Here is a 25,335-nt window from a genome sequence, read left to right as displayed (position 1 = left end):
TTGAGGTGTTATATTGTCGGGGTGGGGACACTACAACTTCCCTGTGTCCCCTGATGCTGTGCATGTGCCCGGAAAGCTATGGAGGAAATGGGGGTGCCTGGGGCCTTTTCCCAGAGGAAATTCCTGGAGGTTGTGGTTCTTCAAGGATGGCTTAGTGTGGAATGAGCGGGCCCTGTGCCCCTCTCAGGTGAAGGCTGGCCTGTTTAGGTGGGCTGGAAGCAGATTTCATTGGTGGCAGTTGCTTTGGGAAAGCAAGAGCCCCAAGACCTGTAGGAAACATGGCTCTAAGGAGCTCAGTTTAGAACACCTTGGGATCCCTGGCAAGGGCCGGTCTAAGACACAAGATTTTCGCTCCCTAACATACATTTCAGTGAGAGATTTGGGGGCTTTAAATGGAGGAAATGGCTTTAAACCATTTAAACTTTCTGTCAAAGGTCACATAGTAACTATTTTTTTTTTTTTTTTTTTGTCTTTTTCGTTTTTATCGGTACCGGGGATCGAACTCACGACTGCCTGCTTGCAAGGCAGGCGCTTATGCTGCTGAGCTAAATCCCCAGCCCCACATAATAACTATTTTGAGCTCACAGGACCATGAATTTTTGTTGCAGCCAGTCTGCTATCATAGCATGAAAACAGCCATAGACAATACCTAAGTGTGTGGGTGTAGCAGTGTGCCAATAAAACTTTATTTATAAAAACAAGTAACAGACTGGGTTTGGCCTGTGGGCCATGGGTTATGAGGGCTCCTGGGTCCTTTCTAGCAAACAACAGACACTACCCCTGACTAACTTAAGGAAAAGAAGAGAAAGCAGTGAGGCTTTGTCAGGAGCTAGTTGGAGTAACTCAGAATGGAAAGAAAAGCCAAAAATATTAAACTCTGGAAGGGGAGAAGAAGGACACTTCAGGCCCCTTTCCACTGAAGCTTAAAGACTCTGCTTCTGCCCATTGGCAGTTGACCCCTCAATACTGTTTATGCTGAAGTTGTAGCCTTCCCAATTCCAAATTACTAATCTACAAATTGCTTAGTATCTACTACTTGATACTTCCTTAGTAGCACTAAGTACTTAGCTCTGATCTAGAGAACACATAGTATAAACAGGTTCAGCAGGGCTGCCCATTGCCCATTTGTATCTAGGAGGAAAGAAAGGGGCAGGGAGAAACTTCCAGAGAATGTGGCCTAAGAGATATCTTGTGTATATGCGCTTGCAGAACCTACATGCGCTGTTCTCCATAGACACTGGGTACCCAGTCAGGGCTGCATCTCTGAGTAGCATAGGAGAGAAAATCACCCAGGGCATTTCCAACATGTGTGAGGTGCAGGTGCTCGAGTGCCTCTGTCTCTCTTCCTGCATCTCATCCTTCCTTCTGTCCTGAAGTAGGTGGTCCCCATCTCTTCCTGTCCTGTCTTCTGTGCTGGTGACTGAACAGTGGTGTTCTCGTTTCTCAGGTGCTGTGTGCATGTCTTTCCTCCCTCCCCCTCTTTCACATCTTCCTGCTTCTCTGGTTTTGATGTAGACCTTTCCCTCCTGTGTAACCAAGAGCTCTCTTCCCACAATGCAGAGGTGAGGACACTTCCCACCTGTTCTCTGAGTCTTGAGATCTCAAGAGCAGATACCAGAGTCATTTACCCCGTACTCCAAGGAGAACTGGCTTCCCAGGGAGCTTCTCTCTTGGCCCACAAACGCATTCTACAGTCACTTCGACTTCCTCCTCTCTGAAGACCATTTCCTCATTTGACTGCAGAGGACTGGGGCTCTCACTGGCCAGTCTTGTTGAGGGCCTGCTGAGGTTTAAGTGATACCAGGCAAATGGTAACAAAGACCCTGAAGTTGATGTTTGCAAGCAGCCAAAAGAAAACTGAGGTAGAGGTAAAGCCCTTGTCACCTACTGGAACTTTTGTTCATGGGTCCATTGTAGCATGTGGCATTGTTCATGGGGTCAACACTGTTTGTCTAGGTCTCTCACTCCGTAAGGTCGAGGTCATATCTAACCCAGCTTGGGTATCCCTCCAGTCTTCAGCATGTACCTTTTAATTTGTAGTTCTTCAGCAGGATTTCCCAACAGAATCAATGAATTAATCAATGAACAATGGATAGATCAATAAGCCAAGTATCTAAGAGTAGGCAAGTGAAGAAGGAAGGAAGGAAAGGAAAAGAAAGAAAGATGAAATAGAAAATATAGTGATTGTTAATGGTAGGAGATTCCAGTTTTGCTTTCAAAAACCCTCAAAAGGATCCTGTTTTTGCCAGATTACTCATCTATAATCTTAGCACTATGTGAGGCAGAGTCAGGAGGATCACAAGTTCATGCCCAGCCTTAGGAATTTAGGAAGACCCTGTCTGATTTACTCACTTCCCTTGTTGCTGGAACAAAATACCCAACACTTGCAACTTGAAGGAGAGGTTTATTTTGGTTCAATTTTAGAAGTTTTGATCCCTGCGTGGTCACCTGGCTGCACGCAGAAGCAGCATGGTTGAAGGGTCTTCCTCATGGTGACCAGGAAGTAGACAGTGAAGGGAGGAGCCAGGAGAGAGATAAACCCTTGCAGGTCACAGTCCCAGGAACCTGCCTCTTCAGATGGGACCCCACCTCCTGACAGCAGGTCAGCTGGATCACCCTGTAGTCCAATCACCTTCCAAAAAGCCCCACTTCTGAGTGCATGAAGCTTTGGGGGGACATCCATATATGAACCATAATACTGTTTCAAAACTAAAACTAGTAAAGGACTGGACATACATCTCAATGTGAAGGCTATGGGTTCAATTCCTCATTGGGGGGGGGAATAAAAGAATCTATTTTTAACCAAAGGCCTGGAAAGGCTGGAAACTAGCAGGCTCTGATGGCTTATATGTTATGTTCTGGATATTTGTGCCACCTTTCCGGCTGATGAACAAATCAATTTTTTGGTGATTCTCCTATCACAAGGGTTGACATCTTCCACTTGAAATGCCTTCAGTGTAAGCTCCATTGTCTAGGGTAAACAGGGGGCAGGGAGTAGCACTCTCTCTTCCAGTCTAGAGCTATTCAGAGACGGCACCCAATGGCAGGCAGGCTGTTCACCCCAAATGAAGTCTGCCCTCAGAATTTGTCACTGGAGCATCTGGTAAGACATGGCTGGAGAAATGAACCCAGAAGATTGGCAGGCAGGAAGATTTTCCTGTCATCCTGACTAGGGCACACTGAAAGAAGCTCAGGGAACAGGATGGTCTATAGCAGACTTGCCAGAAAGGAAAGGGGGCCTGGGTGACCCGAAGAATCACTCAGAATGAATATGCAAGTGCACCCACAGCCCTCATTGCACAGCCTGGGCAGAGGCTCTTTCGGTAACCTGCCTCTTCAGATGGACCCCACCTCCTGAGAGCAGGTCAGCTGTATCATCCCTATAATCTCTATAAAGTCCCTATAAAGGGACTAGGGGCTCTTATTCATGTTTGCACAGAGGTTCCACCTCTGTCTATGTTTAAAATGCACACAGAATTTCTACTCCTGGGGCATTTATTTGGCAGATGCATTTGCACACATGTGTAAAGAAACACACTGAGAGTGTCTTTTGCAACTCAGCTTAGTTCCCAAAGATTGTGACCCTCATGAATATTCATGGAGCCCCGGGAGATGCCTACACACCCACGTGCAGCCATTAAGAGAGGAGGCAGCTCTGAGCGCTGGTGTGAGACAGTCCCTGAGGCCCACAGTGGATTGTGTGTGTTGGGGGAAGCAAAGGGCAGGAGGGGGTGAACAGAATGCTGCTGTGTCTCTGGGGGGCAGTTAGGGGAGTTGTATGCATCTAGATAATTGTATGTGCCTGGCTCCAGTCCATTCTGGAAGGGTGTAGCAACCACTGATAATATCTAGGCTTTTAGAAAAGGGCCCCATGGTCAGGGGTAGGAAGAAGACTCTGCTGTATGCATTTTTTAAAACTATGTGCATGCATGACCTTTTTTTAAAATGTAAAAATACCTCTTTTACATAATGAATGAAAGAACTGCAGTGCGACAGATGCCCCTGGAATTGTCAGTGTATCTTGTGCTGGTTTCTGAGCTTGCTAGATTCATCTGCTTTCCCCTCAGGACTGGCAAGCACTTGTTTTCAAAACAGAAGTTCCTCCATTATTAATCACCAGTGTTTCCCTGTGGGACAATCAAGCCTCTATTCTTCCAGCCCCTCTCTTTTCTGCCTGTGACACATTAAACAATCTTGCCACCAAAAGTGCCCCCTGGTTGCTGAGAAACCCTTAAGGACAGTCAGCCAGAGGCAGAAAGCTGAGGACTGAGACCTTCCTAAGGGAAGGAGGATTTGGTAGAGCTGCTGATTTGGGAGTCATGTGGGCATTCAAGGACCTGGAATTGCTGGCTAGAAATTGCTCCTTTTCATTTCTGGCTCCTTATCTGGAGAGGATAAATTTTTCTGATTTCTCTGATGTGCACAGGTGACCTTTTCTCTCATAGCATCGTGTTTTAAGGATGCCTGGGTTTGTTTGAGTCAGGTGTGGAAAGAGATGCAGCCATGGAAATACCTATCAAGAAGGAAGAAATTAAGCTTCATGTGATGGTTGATACCTGTAATCCCAGCACTTGGGAGGCTGAGACAGGAGGATCACTGCATGCTCAAGGCTACTCAGTACTACGTAGTGAATTTAGGGCCAGCCAGAACTATGTAGTGAGATTATCTTAAACAAAAAAAAAAAAAAAAAAGAAGAAGAGATTTTTTATATCTTCAGATTCCTAGAAACCAGAAGCAATTGCCACAGCATGCAAGGCCTTGGGGAAACCCCAGGGAGGGTCAGCAGGTAGAAGGAGGAAATGGGGCCAACAGGCTTTTTTGTGGTTTCCACAGGAAGGAATGGGCAAGGCAGGGTTGGCCGGCTTGGGGTTGACTGCTTATGGTAATTTTGAGGACTCTGGGATATAAGAGCTTGTCTGTGACTGTCTGTGACTGTCTGGTCCTGGTCCTGGGGTGACTGAAGTGCATGGATGGTGCCCTTGAGCATAAGATCCCAGAAGACAGTGACTGGAGTGTGGGCTATGGACTTTTAGGTTTGTGTAGGAAGCGTAGGCTTGAGGGTGAATTTTTCTGTCTCAAAGAATTGGCTCAATTGGCTGAGGAGGTGAATGGCGTTGGAATCCAGACCAAGCTCTGCTTGCCATGCTGTGTGCCTGTATTCACTGCGTTTAGTGCAAAGACTGACTTTAAAGTCTGTGCAAAGACACTCTGTGTGCCAGCAGAGCCCCACTACAACGCTGTCCTTGTAACACACAATGCATGGTGGGGAGGCCAGCTGAGACCACCAGGCTTGTGCAAAGGCAACATGGCATGAAATTTACTGAGTCTGGGTGCAGGCAGACAGAGAGCGATAAGGCCATCTTCAGGGATCAGAGAAGAGGACCCTTTTTATAAGGCTTGAAAGAAGATAGGGGACATTAGGCAGGAAGATTTTAATAAGCATCTGTGGTCAGAGTTCTCTGGAGGTATTGCATCTCAGCAGGCCAAGTCCTAGAAGTGGTCAGTGTAAATTTTCAAGGGCTCCAGATGTCCCCAGATGTCTGCAGACACACCAGGACCTGCAGAATTCCTTGTCCTGTCTTACCTTCTTTAACCAGTGCTTGTTGATGACAGCTTTGGTGCTGAGCTGAGTTCCCTCCTGGGAGTAGTGCTTCTGCTGGCAAGCAGGTTGGGGGCTGGGAGAGTCAGGTTGGATTGGAGGCCTGCAGTCCTCAGGTTGCTGTTCTACTCGGGTGTGATTATTGTATCAATCTGTTTCTGTGGCTGGAGCCCGAGGTTCAGGAATGTCAGAATCTTGTCTGTTTTTGGATGCTCTAAGAAGGAAGAGCATCACTGGCTCCACTGTTATCTGCCCAGCGCCTGGCACAAGCTGGCATGTATAGTTGCTGGGCGAATGTTCATGGTACAAAGAAATGACTGGGCTGAAGGATGCATAGGACTTTAGAATCGGATGTTACCTGCACCCTATATCCTTTTGGTAGCAAAAAAATCAAGATGTTTTTGCCTGACATTGACTTGAGTAGCGTGAAGAACGTTCTCCTTTGGGAAGAGGTGGTCTCATGTCCCTATCTGGGTCAGAAAGAGCCAAAAAGGACTGGCTTTTACTTTCAGATTGGAGATGGTTTGTCAACTCTTCCCTGTGTGACTCCCCTGGGTGCTTGAGCTTCTGGCCACAGGGAAGGGGTGAACAACTGGCTGGCAGCCTGGACCTGGCCTTCTGAGGCTGCAGGCTGCAGATGGAGCCAAGAATCAACCTCAGCCCAGCCCGCTGGACCTGCCAGCTGCTGCCAGGTCCACAGGGTGATGGATGGGCTGAACCTTTATTCCTGATGTGCTTGGGCAACAGAAGAAAACTCGAGCCAACTTTCAGGGAGAGGCCATGGTGGTGCTGTGTGTGCTCGTCTGCATGTGCGCCTGTGCACGCGCACAGCTTTCCCTGCTGGACAGGAGGAAGCTGGGAGCTCTGCGGTGGTGCGTGGGCAGGAGAGGCGTCTGTGCCAAGCCTGGGTCTTGTCCTTAAGGGAGCCAGGGTAATGTTGCTAAGGAGCTAATGGGATGCGTATTTTCTTATCTCTCCAGGTTTCCATTCTATTATGAACTAAAAATAGCGTTTGTAGCCTGGCTGCTATCTCCCTACACAAAAGGCTCCAGCCTCCTGTACAGGAAGTTTGTACACCCCACGCTGTCTTCAAAAGAAAAGGTAATTGATGTTGCTTTGCCTTTCATTCCTCGCAGCAAGTGAAAGATTAAAAAAAAAGTGATAAATAAAAATGATTGTTGTATCACAGGAGATCCTGGATTGGCCTTTATTATCTCAACAATTTGTTGCTTCTAATGTTTTTGTTCTTTTTAAGTGGTGCTGGGCCTCTCACATGCTGTGTGCATGCTCTATTACTGAAATAGATCCCCAGCCCTCGTTTGTGTGGCACTGAGGACCAAGTTCAGGGAATGCTGAGCTGCATCCCCAGTTCTTTTTTTATTTTGAGGCGAAGTCTCGCTAACTTGCATTAGTAGTCCTCTCATACCAGCTTCCCAGTAGCTGGGTTACAGGCATGTGCCATCATGTCTGGCCCTCAGCCACTTTTAACTGTATTTTTTTTAACACAATGTATTTTTTTTTAGAAATAGTGGTGAAATATGTATTATAAAATATTTATATAATTTCAACAAAGAAAAAATTCACTCAATTCAATTTCCAAAACTGGATTTCCTCTTACCATCCTTAGCCCCTATCCTTTTGTAGAGATGATTTTATGTAGGTCATTTAAAAGTTTACGTAGAATCTTTTTTAAAGTGTATTATAGGTATTGGTGTGCATTTGGTTTTGGTTTTCTTTTCTTTTTTTTTTTTGTCTTTTTCATTTTTATCGGTACCAGGGATCAAACTCACGACTGCCTACTTGCAACGCAGGTGCTTATGCGGCTGAGCTAAATCCCCAGCCCCTGAGCTAAATCCCCAGCCCCGGTTTTGGTTTTCTTGAGCCAGAGTTTCACTGTGTAGCCAGGCTGGCCTTAAACTCACTATGTACTTAAGGCAGGCCTCTGTTGAAGTTTTCTGGCTCAATAAAGGAGCAGAATATAAGAAAAAGTAAAAGTGCCTTTTTATTTAAAGACATGGAGAGGAGCCCACAACCAGTAAGGGTTTGGCTTTCTCCTCTGACCGGGTATGGGGGTGTGGGGTATATGCGACTTTTGACTGGATGTGGTATGTGGGGCAGGCATTGATGATGTGCAAGGAGCTAATTGGAGTTTTCTTCATGCACATGGGGAAAGGAAGGAGGAAGCTGTAATCAGGGAAGGAGGAGGAAGTGGCCATTGGGGTAAGCATCCCTGATTTGGCCTTCCACCATGTTGGACTACCAGCATAATGTCCTGTAATTTATTCTAGGGCACAACTCTTTCAGCCTTGAACTCATGATCCTCTTCCTTCAGCACCCTGTGTGTGCTGGAATTGCAGGCATATGCCACCAAGCCTGTCTACATAGGATCTTTTTTTAAAAAAACTTGACATAGCTGGGTGTAGTGGTGCATGCCTATAATCTCAGCACTTGGGAGGCTGAGGCAAGAGAATCCCCTTGAGTTCAAGGCCAACCTGGACAACATAGTGAGTTCAAGGCCAGCCTAAACTGAACAATAGGGTGAGACCCTGTTTCAAAAAACAAACCAACTTGACATCAATCACAAAGCCTAAAAAATAAATGAAAATCTGTCTTCTGAGATCTTAAACATGTTTGCACACAGTCCTTTCTACTTGTCTTCATAATAGCCTAAAAGAAAGACCATAGCAGCCTTACTGCTGTTTAGATTATCTACATTTTTTTCTGTCACAGGCAGTTCTGCAGCACACACCACCTTGCTTGGAGTTTAGTTCCTTCCTTTGATTATCTTAGAATAAATTTCCAAGAGTACAGTGATTGTGTCAAATGATTCCAACATTGTACAATTCATTATTTATATTATTTTCTATTCTGATTGTATAGCAGAATTCTTCAAAATAAAATGACAGTGTTATAGGTGACCCACAGCTCTCTCTGCCTCAGAGTGGGGAGCCAGAGGACAAACTTCTGTCTTGACCTGGTTATCAAATCCTGCTCTTCTTCCTCGCTCACCCCCAGTGCTGGCCTCCCCTGAAGCCTTTACTGTAACTTCCATTGAGGTGGAAGTGATCCCTCTTGAAAGCTGCCAAGAATCACTTCCGGAGTCAGGCAGGCATTAGAGGGCTTCCTGCTGCAGCTTCCCGCAGAGGCCTTGCACAGGGAACCCTGCACACCTCACCGTACAGGAAGTGCACCAGTGTGCTGACCCTCAGAGGAGACCGAGGCCAAATGCCTTTGTCTCACTGGACTCTGCAAAACAGCTGCTTTCCCAAAAAGATGAGGACAACAGAACAAACCCGCACAAGCCGAGTAAACCAGATTTGATCCCAAGTTGAACTAAGCCAGTACTGTGCTTGGTTGGTCCCCAAAAGTAGATCTCAATCTTGTTTTTCTTCTTCACCTTTACCTTGTTGTATGATACCGAGTGATTCTAATTTTATTTTAATATTGTTAAATGATTTCCTTTATCAACAAATTGAATGGCCATTTCTTTCTGCTTTCTAATCCCTACCACTGATATATATGTATATCAATGTGAGGCATGATATATGATTGATATATATACATTGATATATATGTGAGGCAATATTGAATTATAGAATTTAATAACCAAACTTTAGAGCTGCAAGGGTCCCAGTCCTTGAAGACTAGGAAGATGGCAGTGGTTATCACTGACTGAAACCAGCTATGATGTGAGATGCTTTCCTGAAATGACCTCCCTTAACTTGCATATGCTGCAAGTTAGTATCATCATTATCCTCATTATCTGGAAGATAAAACTGTGTAGAGAGGCCAGCAGTGCCAAGGTGTGATGGCCAGTTTGTGACAGACCTGAGCTAGAAGCTCGGTTCTTGGCATCTGTCGGCCCTAGGTTCTTTCAGTGTCTTACAGAGCAGCTGTGCACAGAATGCCAGGATTGTCTCTCTCCCTGCAAGTTAGAGGCTTTTAGAAATAATCCCAGTGCTTGCTGCTGGGTCATTAAATTGCTGTTTTTTTCAGAAGTCCTTTTCCACCCCACCCGCCATGTCTCTTCTGTCTCTCTCCACCCACCTCTCTACACACGCATACTCCAAGTGTCTGACTTTTCAGGCCCAGTGAGAATCTGAGATTAGGCCACCTGCCAAGGGCAGCACTCAGCAGAAGGGAAAGAGAACACAGATTCATTTGAACCTGCCAACTCAGTGTGCCTGTCCTGTTCCTTTGACAGGAAATCGATGATTGCTTGGTCCAAGCAAAAGACCGGAGTTATGATGCCCTTGTGCACTTCGGGAAGCGGGGCTTGAATGTGGCGGCCACAGCGGCTGTGATGGCTGCTTCCAAGGTACGGGGCTGGGCTCTGACTTCCCTGGCTGTGTGGGCACCTCCCTTCCTGCTGTGCACCCTGCTTGTCACCTGCGCAGCTCTCATGGGTTAGACTGGGGGCCACTCAGGGGCTCCTTATCTTTCTGGGAGTCTCTTTGAAAATGTGATGGATAAAATGGTGACACTTGCCCCCGAACATTCATGTCAGTTTCCCCTCCCTCTGTCTCATACCCGCACATGTGCGCACGATATGTACACCCACAGGTTCCCATGGCCCCTGAAGCTGCCGTGTGGGTTCAAGGCTAAAAACCTCTAAGCTACTTGGAGCAGAGGCCTGAGAGACAGAGAAGGACGTGGAGGGAGAGGAGGGCATCTCTATCTAGCTCTTTTTAGAAATCCTCCTAGTTTGTCCTTAGCTTCTTCTCACATCACACTGTCTTTGCCTCAGGCCTGAACAATTTAACTGGTCAACATTTCCTCTAGCATAAATTCAGTAGGTCGCCCTAGCGTTGCCTGGTGGCAGCACCCTCCCGGGAATCCAGCTGTGGGGTGGTGGTCTGCAGTCAGCTGGGAGTGGAAGAAGGCAGTTTCACTGGGAGAAGACAGTAATTGGAAGGTCAGACTTGTTGGCAAAGTGATAAGTCCTGGGTGGCGATGCCAGAGCTTGGGGACAGAAGTGGCAGAGCTGTGAAAGGGTTTGGAAGATGACAGTCAATACAGGTCTGGGCACACAGACCCTCAGAGGAGACCGAGGCCAAATGCCTTTGTCTCACTGGACTCTGCAAAACAGCTGCTTTCCCAAAAAGATGAGGACAACAGAACAAACCCGCACAAGCCGAGTAAACCAGATTTGATCCCAAGTTGAACTAAGCCAGTACTGTGCTTGGTTGGTCCCCAAAAGTAGATCTCAATCTTGTTTTTCTTCTTCACCTTTACCTTGTTGTATGATACCGAGTGGGCTTTGAGTGAATGTGAGATGGGGAGTGCTGGAAGCCAGCTGGAACAGGGAATCAAGCTGTGTTCCTGTACACTAAGTCAGGGTGCACGCTAGGAACATTTCTAGGACTCCCCACCCAGGGCTTTGCAGTTGTCTCAAAAGCACCTCTGCTTGAAGTCAGGGAGTGCTGCAGGCAGAGACAGGGAGGGAGGGGAGGAGAACCAAGGATTCAGCCACTGGATTCAGCCGGGTCTGCCCACCTTGGTGTAAGAGCTGCTGGCAAAATGCTGGATCTCAGCATCTTTAGGAGGGAAATTCCACTGTGTTTCCTGAGGAGATCTGTCAAGATTTATAAAGAGCAGTGAATCCCAAAAACCTCCTATTTCCAATGCAACTATTGTATGCTCTTATTTTTAAATGGAAAGAAAATGCCATTACATTCTAAATAGGGCCAACTATACAACATAAAGCTACAGAAACCAGCTTGGTGTCCCTCTCTCTGTCCTATCTTCGCTACCTCGGAAGCCTGCAGGATGATGAGTACTGCTCCTCCCTCCGTTGATGCAGGAATTTAAACGTGGTGTATTTGTCTGAGTGTGGTACCATCGCCTCACTGCTCAGCATGATGCGCAAGAAGTTCATTCTCCCTGTCACTTGGACAGGGTGTTGCTTTTCCAGGACAGCCTTGAGCTGGATCCTCCAGAGCCCCAGAGGGGCAGTTACTGCCTGCCCCTCTGCCCTCCTGGGAAAGCCCACGGGGCCAAGACTTCTCCACCTTGAAACAGCCAAAACCTGGAGGAAGCTCAGACAGCCTGAAACTCACCTCAGGAAGTAACAGCTCATTAGCTCTTCCATTTGGGCTAAAGTACCAAACCGTCTGCTTTCTGTTGAATTTGGTTTCAGATGAGAAAATTTTCTTCTTGTAGGCTTTGCTTTTTTTCTGGAGAGAAAAAAATCTTCCCTTCCAAAAATAATGCCATTTCCTTTGAAACAGACTTGTACTATTTAAAAAAAAGAAAAAAATGGTAAACCCAAAATTTTTAGCCAGGCCGATGGGGTGTGCATCAATGGTTTCCATAGCAACAGTAGATCACACCAAGCAGGATCAGACGATGATGACTCACCAGTGGATCCAGATCTGGTTTTCAAGGCCAAACCACCTGAGAAGCTTTGTATTTTTTTAAGAGATTCTCTGATGTGCTGAATCAGAATCTCAGGCAGTGAGCCCATGGGGTCTCTATTTTTAACAATTTTCCAGGTGATTTTTTTTAAATGGCCAGCTCTGTACTGTTCACTGCCAGAGGCCGCAGGCAGAGCCGAGAGCACAGGTCATTAGACTTTAAACTGTTAGTTTCAGTACCTTTCCTGGGATGCAGATTTAACGCCTCAGAAGCCAAGCCTTGAAAATAGTAAAAGCAGTTTGTGTGTGTATTGCCCTGAAACTGAATGCTAGTTGAAAAACACGCTCATGTATCACTTACTAAGGGGGAATAAGTTCTATAAATTTACTATTAGACAATTAATTGTGTCACTGCAGGAGCATCAGAGTAAATGTACACAGCCCACATGGTACGGCCTGCTATGTGCCTAGGCTGGGTGGCAGATCCTCTCGTGTGTGTCCATTGGTGACCAAAACATCTTTCGTGGCACATGACTGTCCTGTAGTGGAACTATAGATTCTTCTAGCAGACTTCATTCTTCCCTTACTCTTCTGCTTGCTTTTCCATCCTTTGATGGTTCTCAGGAAGATACATAGAGCTTAAATGGAAGGACCACACTAACAGTTAATCTTTTGAAAATTAAGATTGATCTCTGAGCTTCTTTCCCTAATAAATTATTTGCAGAGTTCATTTTGTTTTGTTTTGCTTTGCAGTACTGGGGATTGAAGCCTTACACATGCTAAGCAAGTGCCATACCACCGAGGTACATCCTCAGACTTTTAAAAATTTTATTTTGAGACAAAGTCTGGATAAATTGCCCAGGCTGGCCTCAAACTTGTGATCCTCTTGCCTCAGGCTTCTGGGTTGCTGAGATTAGAAGTGTGTGCTCCTGGTCAAATACAAATTCTTATTATTGTTTTATTTTAGAAACTGGAAAAACCAAAACTAAAAAATTAGACTTCAGAAATCTCTCCCCAGGGCAGTTTTCCTCATTCCACCTTTCCGGTTTCTCAAGGTCTCCATCTCTGTCCCCCGGAAGTGATCCACCTTTTATCTAGGGGCCCTGGTCACTTGGCTGTCTCTGCTCCTCCATGTTCCCTGTCTTCCAACCGGTGATTCCAACCAGAAGGAAAACAGCCCCAGGCCTGAGCGTGGCCTTGCAAATCTCACTCTTAACCTAACGCTCTTGAAGCCCATTTGTTCTGTCAAACACATTCTCACTTGAAAGAGAGACACTAGTCAGAAGTAACAACAAAGTATTACAACCCCAGGCCTGCAGGCCGCCTTCCTACCTGTGAAATTTCAACTTTGCACTAGGTCTCTTCCACTTCCTCATTCTTAGATCTGGCCCAAGCCAACCTTGCTTTATCTCATAACTCAAAAAGCAGTGTTGCTTTAATTCTGAAGATCCTACAACAGTTATAATAGTACCTACCTTATTACTAAAGGCACCGATTGAAGAGAGCTGCTCAAAATAAAACTGCAGTCTGTGAGTTATAGATCCTCTCCCACAGATGGATTTCAGGTGTGGGTATGCAGGGGCACTCTCCCCATCCAGTATTCCCCTATTTGATTGTTAGCTTCTTGAAATGATGGGCTCTGGCTTCTTTTCCTTTGTTTCTTGTTTAAAGATAAATAGAAACAGAACAGTGCTTAGTTGTATAATACTTTGCCACTCATAAACCTGAGTGATGTGAAGTGTACTCATTTTGGTTCCTTCAGTCTTGCTCTGTCCAGCATGGCAACCACTTGCTACTTGTGGCTAGATGCAACTTAATCAAAATCAAGTAGGTCCTAAAGTTCAGCTTTCTCTGTTATTCTAACCCCACTTCCAAGTCCTGAGCAGACATCGTGACTGGAAGTCGACACAGACAGCACACTGCCTACATTAGAAGAAAGTTCCATTGGCCAGCTCTGCCCTAAGTGCCTTGTTAACACTCAGGGCTTCTTCTTTGCCTTACTGTCATCCCTTCACCTGTAGCTGCTTAGCTTTGACTAGACATCTGCCCCATCACCGAGTTCCTTGGGAGCCCTTTTAAGGCTCACCAGGAAAACAGGGTACTACAAACTTATCACATAGCGGTGGCTATGCTGTGGCTCCCATTTCTTCACCAGTACCACAATGGCATGCATCTTAGTTGTTACTAAGTGACCTCACAACTTTTCTGACTTTCCCATATTCAGGCATTTTGCCTGCAATTATGGTGTGTTGCCACTAGAGGGTAGTCAAAACTTGGCAGTTACCAAATACAGTGTCTGAAAAGATAAGCACACTCTTAATGAGAGATAAATTGTTTTCCTGTTCATTATTTACTCCTACTCAATTTTGTCTTTAAGAGGAAAGGGCTATAAGATAGTTCAACATAAAATGTAAAAAAGGAAGTCCTGTCCCTCTTATCCTCATTGCTTATCCATCAGTGCTTTGCCTGAACATCTAGCTTCAGAATAACGCTGCTTTCAATCCACCATAAAACTTTATTTTTGGAGTCAGACACTCATTCCAGGAAGTACATAAACCCAGTCATTTGGAGGCTTCTAACCTGATTGAGATCACTTGCTTTGTCTTGGTTTCCTTTCTAGTAAAAACCCACCTGTTTATAATTCTGTGTAAATAAAGATAAATATTATTGTTTTGTTTTGTTTTTACCTATAAAACCTCTTGGAATGGGCTAGAGATGTTGCACTTGCCTAGCATGTGTGAGGCTCCAGGTTTAATCCCTAGCACCACAAAATGGTGATTATAGAAATACCTCCTTGATGAACAGTGCTTGGGAATTATCTCCATTTCTGAGGAAGAAGAGGACATGAATGTCTACTCCCTATGTCTTCTGAATCTATAGGGCTAAGGACTCCAAGAAGTCAGTGCTTGTCCCTCCACCCCAAGAGGCTACTTCCTGGCCACCATGCTACCTCAGTCCAGTCAGCCATTTTTACTTCTGTTTCAGTGAGACTGTGGGACCTAATATTAATCTTCAGAATTCACTACAGCAACCAGTTTTAAACACCAAGGTTGTGCAAGAGTGATGGCCAACCTGCTGAAAACTGGGAAAGTGATCCTCACCCTCCAGTCTCCCACGCAACTGCTCATATCCTGGCTGGGCTTTTCAAAACATGTCTAAAGCAGAGGGCTGGGGATTTAGCTCAGTGGCATAAACACTTGCCTGAGAAGTACAAAGTCATGAGTTCAATCCCCAGTACCAAAAAAAAAGTCTAAGCAAAACTGAGCAAGACTTTTCACCGGTGTGGTTTTCCACACTCTCCTTTATCATCCTGTGCCCTGCCATTCTGGAGTTGGCACTGCCTGGTGTCCCCTCATCTCTCTTGCAGGTGCTGGGCTATAGGCCTGTGCCACCATGCCTGGCTGTCCCACCTTCCGATACTAAGAAAATCTCCATCGTCTCAGATGCTCAAGCCACAAATCTCTGTCCCTCCTGATGCTCCAGATTTTCTCCTCGTACTCAACTCCTGACCACGTGGCATCCCATTCCTCCTCTCAGGCCTTCTTCCCCTCAGCCTTCCTTCTAGCTTAGACTGCTGCAGTCGCTATGCAAGCACCGACTGCTCTTCCCCTTCTTGTGTGAGGCCCGAGCAGTGCAGCCCTGATCCCAGCTTTCCGGTCTTGCCTCCCTTGCTTCCCAGCTCTTCAGGGACTATGCCCACAGTACCACTTTCTTGCTGCAACTTGGAGTACTATTTATGGAAATTTATCTTTCTGCACTCTGCCTTAGTTCTTGTCTTTGCTTCATTGGCCTCTGTTTTGACCTCTTTGGAATGCTGCTCACCCTCAAGGTCAATTGCTGCCTCTTCCATGAAGCCTTCTGTGATCCCAGATAGACCTGGTCCCTCTCCCACCGTGGCCTTCCAATGGCACTGTGTTGCTGCCATTTATATTTGTGTCATATGTGTCCCTAGTAGGTAAGTGCTCAATGAGTGTTAAAGGACTGGAGTACGTATTTTTAGCTGCCATCTGGTAGAGAGATGCTCAGCGTCAAATCTATCCTAAGCATGGGTTTGGAAATGAGCAGACCTGGTGGACAAGTGCAGCTCCTTTCTGTGGAACCTCAGCTCTCCCCTACACCACAGAGATGACAGTTGTACCTGCCACAGAATGGTTATCAAGTGATGCGCCTAAAGAATTTACTTTAGAAGCCAAGTGTGGTAGTATAGGCCTGCCATCCCAGCCACTCTGGAGGCTGAGGCAGGAGGATTGCAAGTTCAAGGCCAGACTATACACTTTAGCGAGACCCTGCCCCAAAATAAAAAGAGAAAAAAGGCTGGGGGATGTGGCTCAGTTGTAGAGCACTTAACTAGCATGCAGAGGCCCTGGGTTCAATCCCTAGTACTGCCTACCTCCAAAACAGCTCACAATAAATACTGCTTAAAGATCACCCACTCTAGTCCGACCTCAGTTTGCTTTTTAAGGGTGATTATGATCTTTTCACTGTCAGACAGAGAAAAACCAAGTCAGACGCTGGCACTTTGAGGCTGTTTACCAGCACACTGTTTGGGAGAGGAGGCTGAGTGTCCTCTCTCTTCTTGGTTCCCTCACATGGACTCTATGTGAGCCATTCTCTCACCCCAGGCTTCGGGTTCCTCACTGCTCTGTCCTGACTTTCCACATAATTCTTCTTCCTCCTCTTCAGCCCAGCAGTTGGGGTCCCTCAGGGTTAAACAGGTGAGCACCTCCCCCCAACCATCAAGAGAGCAGACAGGTCCTATGGGGCTGGAACCTCACCTTGTGGAGGAAACTGGGCCCAGGGATGTTGAGTGACTTGCCCAGGGTCACACAGCTGTCTGTTGCTGAGCTGAATTCAGAGTGAGGGTCTCTGGTTCACGTCCAGTGCTCCTTGCATCCCTCCAAGCATCCCACACACCTGTATATACCCTGGCAGGCACTTCTTCCTCTTTTCCACTTCAGTTACAAAACCAGGCCCCATGCTTGTTTGGCCACTTTGTGGCAAACCCTGTGGAAGTACAGTGGCACAAGAGACTCCTGGCTAATGCCACCAAGACAGGGTCTCTATTGACTTTAAAGCAAGGCGAGGACAACACTAAAAGGCAGATATCAAAAACACCATGAGTTAGAGTTTCTATATGATCTGGAGGCTGACTTGGGCTCATGAGCTGTTTTTACAAATAAAGTTTTATTGGAACACAGGAAAAAGTGTAGTTTCCTTAAAGCCCTACACATCTGATACCTTGGAGATGTTTGTGCATGTCAGGAGGACAGTGGCCCCTGACTCTTCACAGACTTGTCCTGTGCTCGCCCATCCCTAGTTTTTTCTCTTTTTGATTGTCCCTTTGCAGCAGGGCCTCTCCTGCATCCTGCTTCCCCCAGGAAGAGGGCTCTGCCACCATGTTATCCTCCCTTGGGGCCTCTGAAGGAGCAGATGCCGCTGCAGCGGAGCTTCCAGCAGGGGCATGGCCCTAACTTCTGCCACTGCTGTGTGTAGAAGATCTGTCCTAGTGAACCCAAAGCCCCATCTGTTGGGTGATGCCTGACTCAGATGCCCAGGCTGGCCTGGGTCACAGATCTGACCTCCCTGAGCGCTGTCACCATTCAGCAAGGCCCCCTCACTTCACAGCGCCTCCTCCTCCCTCCTCAGCAGCTTCCGGGGCGCCTCACCAGCCTGCTCCAGCCCTGATGCACCTAGCCAGCAGCCCTGACCCTGTCTCCCAGAAAGGGCCCTGCAGGGCAGGAGACCAGGGCAGTCTTCATTCCAGGCCGCCCTGCTGCCGACTGAGAAGACTGCCCAGTTCTCAGTGTGTGCCACAAAATGCTTCTAGAATGTTCTCCTTCTAAAATCCTGTTCTCCACATTGCTTATTACTCAGAAACTCTGTGAAGTACTGTTGTGTTTGCTGTTTGTTTTTGGTTTTTGTCAACAACCCCTAGGTTTCCCACCAAAGCCTCTTCCCCTCGGTGGCACTTACCCAAACACACCTTGAGTTTTCTGTGTTCACACCTTGCCTGAGCCACTCTCTGGCAGCCCTGAGCCTCCCTTTTCTCTGTGAGGCCTCCTCTGCCTGTTCAGCTAACCACGCTGTCCCCGACCTGCACTGTTGCACATTGTGTCGTCTTTGTCACTTGTTGCCTTGTACACATTTTTGCTTTGATGACCCAGCTAGGCTGTGAGCTCCACAGAAGCAGGAGCCATGTCATGCGTATCTCCGTTCTTCAGTGGGATGTCAGACAGAGCTTTGCAAGCATTTCATTGGGGTTTGTGAGTGAATAAAAATAAATACATGAGTAAGCTGGTGAAGGCAAGATGTGAGGACGCACGACTCCTTCAGTCCCCGATTGCTGGCTCGGTGCCCACAACTTGTTTTTCTCTTGTCCTCCTCTCCCTTTATCAGGTGGCTCGCCTCTTTCATTTTGCCTCCTCTTTGGACCTCAGAGAAGGGCAGGTAACCCCGCCGAGAGGCATGACTAACTCCAAACTGATCCAGAATGGTGGAGAGGCCAGGCAGCCGCTTCTACCCTGCAGCCCCGGGGGTGGCTCGGAGGCAGGTGTCTCTCCCACCTTGACCCCTGTGTGAGCGCATGTGTAGCCCCACGCGGGGCGCATGGAGCAGCTCCTACCTCCCCAGCCTTCCAGAGCCTCCTGGTGTCTCATCTGGAGCATCTAATGTGTGACTAACTGGGTGGGGCTTTTCCTTGTCTTTAGTGCCTGGAGCACGAACTGAACTTGATTGTCAATGCTGTCACGGGACAACTCTTGTCTTTCTCTCTGATTTGTTTGTTACTACAATTCCATTGCCATAAACATGGCCCCAGTCGGTCGTGTAGAGCATGTTGATAAGAAGCCTGCCTGGCCTTGGTGTGGAGCATGTGTGGCCGCTGAGGCTAACTGCCCGTGAGCTGGGGACGAGGAGGTGTTGAGACGGGACCACTAACTTGTGGATTTCTGGGGAAAAGTGGTTATGCTGGCGGCTTTGTTGTCAGGTGCCTGACTCACTAAAAATTTTGGCCTAGTGTACTGTCATTGTCAGCAGCAGCAGGCATTAGACAGTGTGCAAAGTGAGATGGGCTAAAATCCACGCCTCCCAACTCTTCCTGTGACTCATCAAGGGCTTACGATACTCTGCTTCTGGAAATTCCATATCTTCCCTCTCCATTCTGTTTGAGTTTTTGAAAACATCTCCAGTGTCATTTTTTGATTTAGATGGCATTTGTCAGCATCATACAACTCCTGTATTCACCCAATAGGGTCTTCAGGGTGACTTCAGAGAGTGCTGTGGTGTTACTGATAATTATATTGTCCTGACTTCTTAAGGTAACGTGCAGTCCTGGTGCAGCATGCTGAAAGAGCGACAGAGGGCCTATAGTGAAGAGCAAGGGTCACTCCTGCCTTCCAGGACACCCCGAGAAGGCAGGCACTTGGAGCAGATGCTAGCACACATGGCTGTACTCCATCTCCAGAGCTCGCTAAGATGCAGAGACCCGCTCTAGAGTGGAATGAGGTGGCAGCACCCGGTGGTGACAAATACTAAGAAAAACACTTTCCTTTTCACCTGGTCCCCGCCTTGACCCACCAGACCCTCCAAGGCCAGTTCAAGGGCAGTCGGTCTTCCCCGGGACACCTTGCTCCTCACATGAGTGCCCTCTGTCCTTGGCACCCTGTACCCCTCTGACATTTCTCACATACTCCTGTTGGACACATCCCAAGGCTCCATTCAGCAGGATGCTCCCTCAGGTCTGCAACTCTGGCTGAAGCATCTGGGTGGGTTGGATGAAGGTCTCCTGCTGCTGTTCTCAGGCAGCTGAGATGGTGACAGATTCATTTATCCAACTCTGTGAACCTCTAGTAGAGTGGTAGATCCCAGGCAGCAATGGTAAGGAAACAGGCTTCTGGGGAGACAAACCAAAAGCGAAGCCAACCGCTAAGGGTGACTGTGTGGAGCACCACAAAGACTCACAGGTGCACTGAGAGCATATTTCAGGAAGTCACGGTGGTTAGAGAAAGCTGCTCTGGGCTGTGCAGTCTTACTCAATTGAATCTAAATGCTGAGGTTTCTAAGGCATAATGGTCTTGTTTTAAACTGATACTGGGGATTGAACCCAAGGTCTTTGCATTGAGCTACATCTCCCCAGCACTTTTTAAAATTTATTTTGAGTCAGGATCTGCTAAGGCTGGGCTCAAACTTGTGATTCAGCTGCCTCAGCCTCCTGGGGTGGTGGGGTGATATCATTATCTTAAGTATCACTAAGGAAGAAGATATTGGCAGTGAAATTAGATCACCATGTGTTTTCACTTAGAGTGTTTACTACTTCTCATTGAAACGCTTAGTCGTGTGTGTGTGTGTGTGTGTGTGTGTGTGTGTCACTTTGGCACACACAATTAGAAAGAGCACAATAAGTGGGTTAAAGTCCTCCTAACCTCACTCTTCTCTGACAGAGTGGTCTTCTGAGCCACTTTTCAGCTCATCTTAACCATTTATAGCCATGCTGTACCATTCTCTGCTCCTTCCTGTGCCTTGCTAATGGGGAGCTATTTCTAGAACTTTCTTTTAAGGTGCTGAGACCCATCCTGTCAGTTCTGATGCTGCCATTTTCGTTGTTGTAACAGAAGGTGTCAGTGGAATGTGTTAGACAAGCAGGACTCATATTCCTTCCTCCTGTGGTTGCTAAGGGGTTTGTAGCCCCAGAGGCTTCCATTGCCCAGCCGTGCCATGGGGCATGACGGCCAGGTGCATTCTTGTGTGGACAGTGATGACCGGGGGGGGGGCGATGGTAGCAGTTGTAAGATCATCCAGTTGCAGAGATGAAAATGCATGTGTTCTTGGAGCATCATTTACAAGAAGTCTCAGGCTAAGCGGGAGGTGTCATTATTCCAGGGACCTAGTGATATCGAGGCTCTGTGTTTCTCTTGCTCAATAAATGTCAGTTCCAGGCCTCTGAGCCACACAGAAAGCAGAGAACAAGGTCAGGCCTTTCTCCTCCTACACATCAGGAAAGTAACTTTTCCAGAAATCTCTCTACAGATTTCCTCATACATCCCTTTAGCCAGAATTGCAACTAAGGCCTTCTGTAGTTGCATAGAAGGTTGGGAAATAATGTTTTTTTCATCATCATTCTAAGAATGGAGTTGGGAATGACTTTCTTTTTTTTTTTTTATTTAAGGAGAAAAGAAAAAAAAAACAGTGAAAGGGTACAAGTTATACAGATTTACAGAAGAAAAAAATGAACAGTAGGAAATCATTAGTTAATGGATTACATATTGCCATCTTAGAAATAATTATTCAAGTCACAAAATTAAAGCTTGTAGAGTGGACATTCCAACAATGATACTGCAATCAGTTCTGTTCAATGATCCAATAAAACTCTGTGATATCATTTTCTATGTTATACACTTAAATATACATGCAGTTATATAGTTTAGAGCACTTTCTTTTCCTCTCTTTTGTACAATGACTATTACACATTTTGGGTTTCATTGCTCCCACGGTTCTGGGAATGACTTTCCCAGTGGGTCCCATTGTGGTCAAGTACACTGGGGATACACGGAATTAAATAACCTGGAACACTGAAGGACTCTCAGAGCTTTGAGCAGTAGGCTCATTAATTTGAGGATATAGCATAGAGCTTTTCCAGACTTAGGGAACCCACTCCATGTTTATTTTCCCAAAGTAAGGATAACTAGGTTGATCCCAAAAGTCAGCGGTCCAGAATAAGTGAACGAAGGTTTTCTGGAGCAGAGCTGAAGAAGAGGGTAGACTGAGGTTTGCGGGAACTAAAATAGAATGAGCTTTCGAGTAGAGGCAGAGCGTGGCTGAGAGGTTTACCAATGAGGGAGACATATTGATTTTAAACATCTGCGACTGTTTTGACAGAGAAGGGCTAATTTGTTTGCAAGACTCTTTATTTCCATGCCACTGTGACTGACTCCGACACGGACTAGATGGGAAGTGAGCTATTATTATCTCCTCTTTCCTAACCCTGCCACTTCCAGTCTTCCTGATGCTAGTGATATTAGAACTGGGAGTGAAACAGAGCCCTTTGCTAATGCAGACGCCGTGATGCCCGCTGCTGCTTCCTCTCAGGCGCACTGCTGAGCGCTGGCAGGAACTGGCAGATGACACGGATGGACCGAGTCCCTGACCGTTTTATTTGTACTTGCAGTCATGAAGCCCCTCCTGGTCCTTTTGGATAAAAGCGATCTTTTCCGTTTTCTGATTTCAGCAGCCACTTAGTGGCAATATCCTCTTCGTCACCATGGTTGGCGTTTTTTGACATTCCTCTGTCTCTGGCTCTGTAATGGGTATTTATCTGAAGGGCATAATTTCACCGCATCCTCAGCACCATCCTGCCAGCTGGGTGATCTTCTGCAGATGAGTGTAGAGGTGCGAGAGGCTAAGGTCGCCTGGCTGCTAAATGACAGGAGCGGAATGTAAATCTAGGCCTGACTTGAGAGCCATAGTTCTTATGTTTATCTTCTGTAGCTTTCGGTATGGCACTTCTGTGTTGTCATTTATACTCTTGTCTTCTCGTGTTTTGTCAGAAATTGAGCCACGTGTTTCTGTTCCCTGATAACACCTAGTGCAATGCATTGCCCACAGGAAGTGCTTGATAAATCATTGTTGAACAGATTAGTAAACAAACGGGAAGACAAATAAAAGAACATGTCAGTGAATGGTTTGCCTGATTGTTAACCTCACGTTCAATTCCTCGGTTATAATAATCAGACTGTTTTCTCACACTTTTCAGCCTCATGGTTTGTTCTTCCAAATTCTAGATGTCAGGCTGGGCATGTGGCTCAGTGGTAGCATCTGCCTAGCACACAAAAGGCCCCAGATTCAATGCCCAGCACCACAAATATAGCTAGAGTCTAGATGTCTTGTAAAATGTTCCTGAGTAAGATGACCATGGGTAACTCACTGGCTGTTAGATTTAGAAGGGATACGATAGGGCGGGGCAGGGTGTGCGGCTGATCCAGCCTTCCTTTTCTTGGCAAAGACCCCCCACCTGGTGTTGATTTCTGGATGTGAGGCCTGGATGCTCACCTGGATGCTGGGGACTATTGCTCCCCAGCAATCTAGAGCAGTATCTGAGGCAATGAGGGTGATTTCTGTTTTTTTTTTTTTTTTTTTCACATAATGTCCTCCAAACACTCCTTTGCCTATGTTTATAATCATAATATATATATATGTATGTGTGTGTGATTATTTACTTTTCTCTTGTTATTGTTAGCTTCCTGGGGCATGGTTTATATCTTCGGAACATTGGGAACTTAGCTACTTCATATCAAAATGCTTCTTTGCTGCATCTGACTTTTCTTCTAATCCTTCTTGCGAGCCCCTTTTGTTTGGCCCTTTTCTCCAACTCCTTTCGCTTGAGCCTTTTCCCATCTGGAGCTGTCACTTTTGTGGATTGCTGTGCTTGTGAGTCTACCACTTCACTTTCATTACTATTATTATTAGGTAAAATGAGAAGCCTCTCCCAAGCCGGCTTCCCTCCTATGAAAGCCTCAGCCAAAGCCCTTTGGGTCCTTGCTTGTCTCATCATCCAACCCACCAGCCTGGATCCGGTTTCAGCTCCTCTGATCACCTCTGTGCTGATTTGCTGGTTCTGTTAAGTCACTGGGCCTTGTTGTCCCCAAGCCCTCCAGACTTCTAGGGCTACTCTTTCATTATCCAAACAAAACACGCCTCCCACTGCTGGTGTCCCCTGTGGCTGTGGTCCCCACTTCTGCCCCTGGTATCTGAGAGCAGGCTGCATCCTCCTCCCACCCCCAAATCTGAACATGCCAGAGTGCACAAATTCGTCTGGTGGTTACTTGCCTGTCACTTCTTGCTTCAAATCCCAGCCAGTTCTCAGGGATCCCAGCCTCCCGCCAGCCCCAGTTCCTATCCCCAAACGTGAGTCTCTCCCACCCTGAGGCACACTCAGACCTAGCTGCCTCCTAGGCTTTCCCTGTGATCCTTGCTGTTCGCCAGATTCTCCCCAGCAGGCAGCCAAGAGCTTCTCTTTCATGTGTACAGTGCATTTATCTTGCTTTCTTCAACAAAAGAGCAGCCCTCGCCCGCGATTAATCCTGTGCCCCACCCCCAAGAATATGACATGGTTAAATCTGCAGCAGGGATTTTTTTAAGTATCGTTTTTCCTTCCCTGATTCATTACCTTTTAGGTATTTTATGAAACCCAAATGTGCCAACATAAATGTGCCTTTATAAACAGGAACAGCTGTACAGATAGAAGAAAGGACAGCTAAAAGAAGGGACAGTCACACATTACAAAATACTGTCTATATTTTATATCCTTTGAAGAGTTAGGACTGAGCACAGAATGTTAGGTTTTGATTTTCTGACCAGATTCTTACATACTGGGGATGAGGAAAATGAAGCCATATATGGATTTTTACTTATGTAAAGCCAGGAAGCAGCCAGTGGTCTCTAGTGTAAGCTCAGCGGCAGTCACCCCCTGACCCTGGACCGCCTGGGGCTCCAGCTCATCATGGGGTGTCTGAAGGAGAAGCCTCGAGCCTGAGGAGCAGTGGCTGAGCTCCCTGCGGGGTGGGTTGGAAGCTCCAGGGCCTGGGTCCCCTCACTGTGTCCAGCAGTACCTCTAATCTTGATTTCCACCTCAGCAACCCTCAGAACAAGGGCTCCTCGGCCTTTGTCTGTCCCCACTGCTGTCCACAACCCTGTGCCAGGCCTCTGACGTGTGCCCTCCTGTGTTGTGTCCAGGGACAGGGTGCCTTATCAGAGAGACTCCGGAGCTTCAGCATGCAGGACCTCACTACCATCAGGGGAGACGGTGCCCCTGCTCCCACAGGTCCCCCTCCACCCGGGGCTGGGCGGGCCAGCGGCAAACACGGCCAGCCTAAGATGTCCAGGAGTGCTTCTGAGAGCGCTGGCAGCTCAGGTAGGTGTCTCTTCCCCTCCACTCACCTGCCCCTGTTCCTCGCTTTCATTGAGAGGCACTCAACTTGGCCCTTGCCCAGGGACCTGCCACTACCAGAGATGTCCATCAGATCCTGTCAGCTGAGGGGCAGAGTGTCACTCAGGCCAGGAAGCTGGCCTGGGGACTTCGAAGTGGAGGCTCCACCTGACTGCCTGGAGAATTGGGGTGCTTGAGTGGCAGTGCCTGGGCCAGCCCCTGAGGCACCAGGCACAGCTGGAGCTGGGCGGTGGGTGCCTTCTTTGTTCTCTTCCTCTCTGGCTCCACCTTCGGGGCCTTTCCTGTTTTGACTACCCCTAACAGGCCTTCTTCTGCCTAGCCATTCCCTGTCCTCTCTCTCACTCTTATGTCTGCTCCTCTTCCCTGACCACCCACTCATCGTGCACACCAACAGCCCCCACAGACCCTACAAGGGGTCTCTGAGGTTTAGGTCTGTGGGT

General features: G+C 47.1%; 1 protein-coding gene across 3 annotated transcripts in view; it reads left to right on the top strand.

Annotated features, from left to right (window-relative positions):
- Reep1 (receptor accessory protein 1) overlaps positions 1-25,335 on the top strand; it is a 108,427-nt gene that overhangs the window by 67,697 nt on the left and 15,395 nt on the right. For 2 of the 3 annotated variants that reach the window (XM_063229687.1, XM_063229685.1), the window contains exons 4-7: positions 6,580-6,700; positions 9,804-9,917; positions 18,352-18,501; positions 24,682-24,859. In XM_063229687.1, coding sequence (XP_063085757.1) covers positions 6,580-6,700; positions 9,804-9,917; positions 18,352-18,501; positions 24,682-24,859 — 563 coding nt within the window. The remainder of the gene's footprint in view (positions 1-6,579; positions 6,701-9,803; positions 9,918-18,351; positions 18,502-24,681; positions 24,860-25,335) is intronic. The other variant, XM_063229686.1, reaches the window with a different exon arrangement.

This window comes from Cavia porcellus, unplaced genomic scaffold, assembly GCF_034190915.1.
Source record: "Cavia porcellus strain 051 isolate PalLab524CR breed Dunkin Hartley unplaced genomic scaffold, mCavPor4.1 scaffold_18, whole genome shotgun sequence".
Classification (NCBI taxonomy): Eukaryota; Metazoa; Chordata; class Mammalia; order Rodentia; family Caviidae; genus Cavia; species Cavia porcellus.
This window is presented reverse-complemented; position numbering and strand designations above follow the sequence as displayed.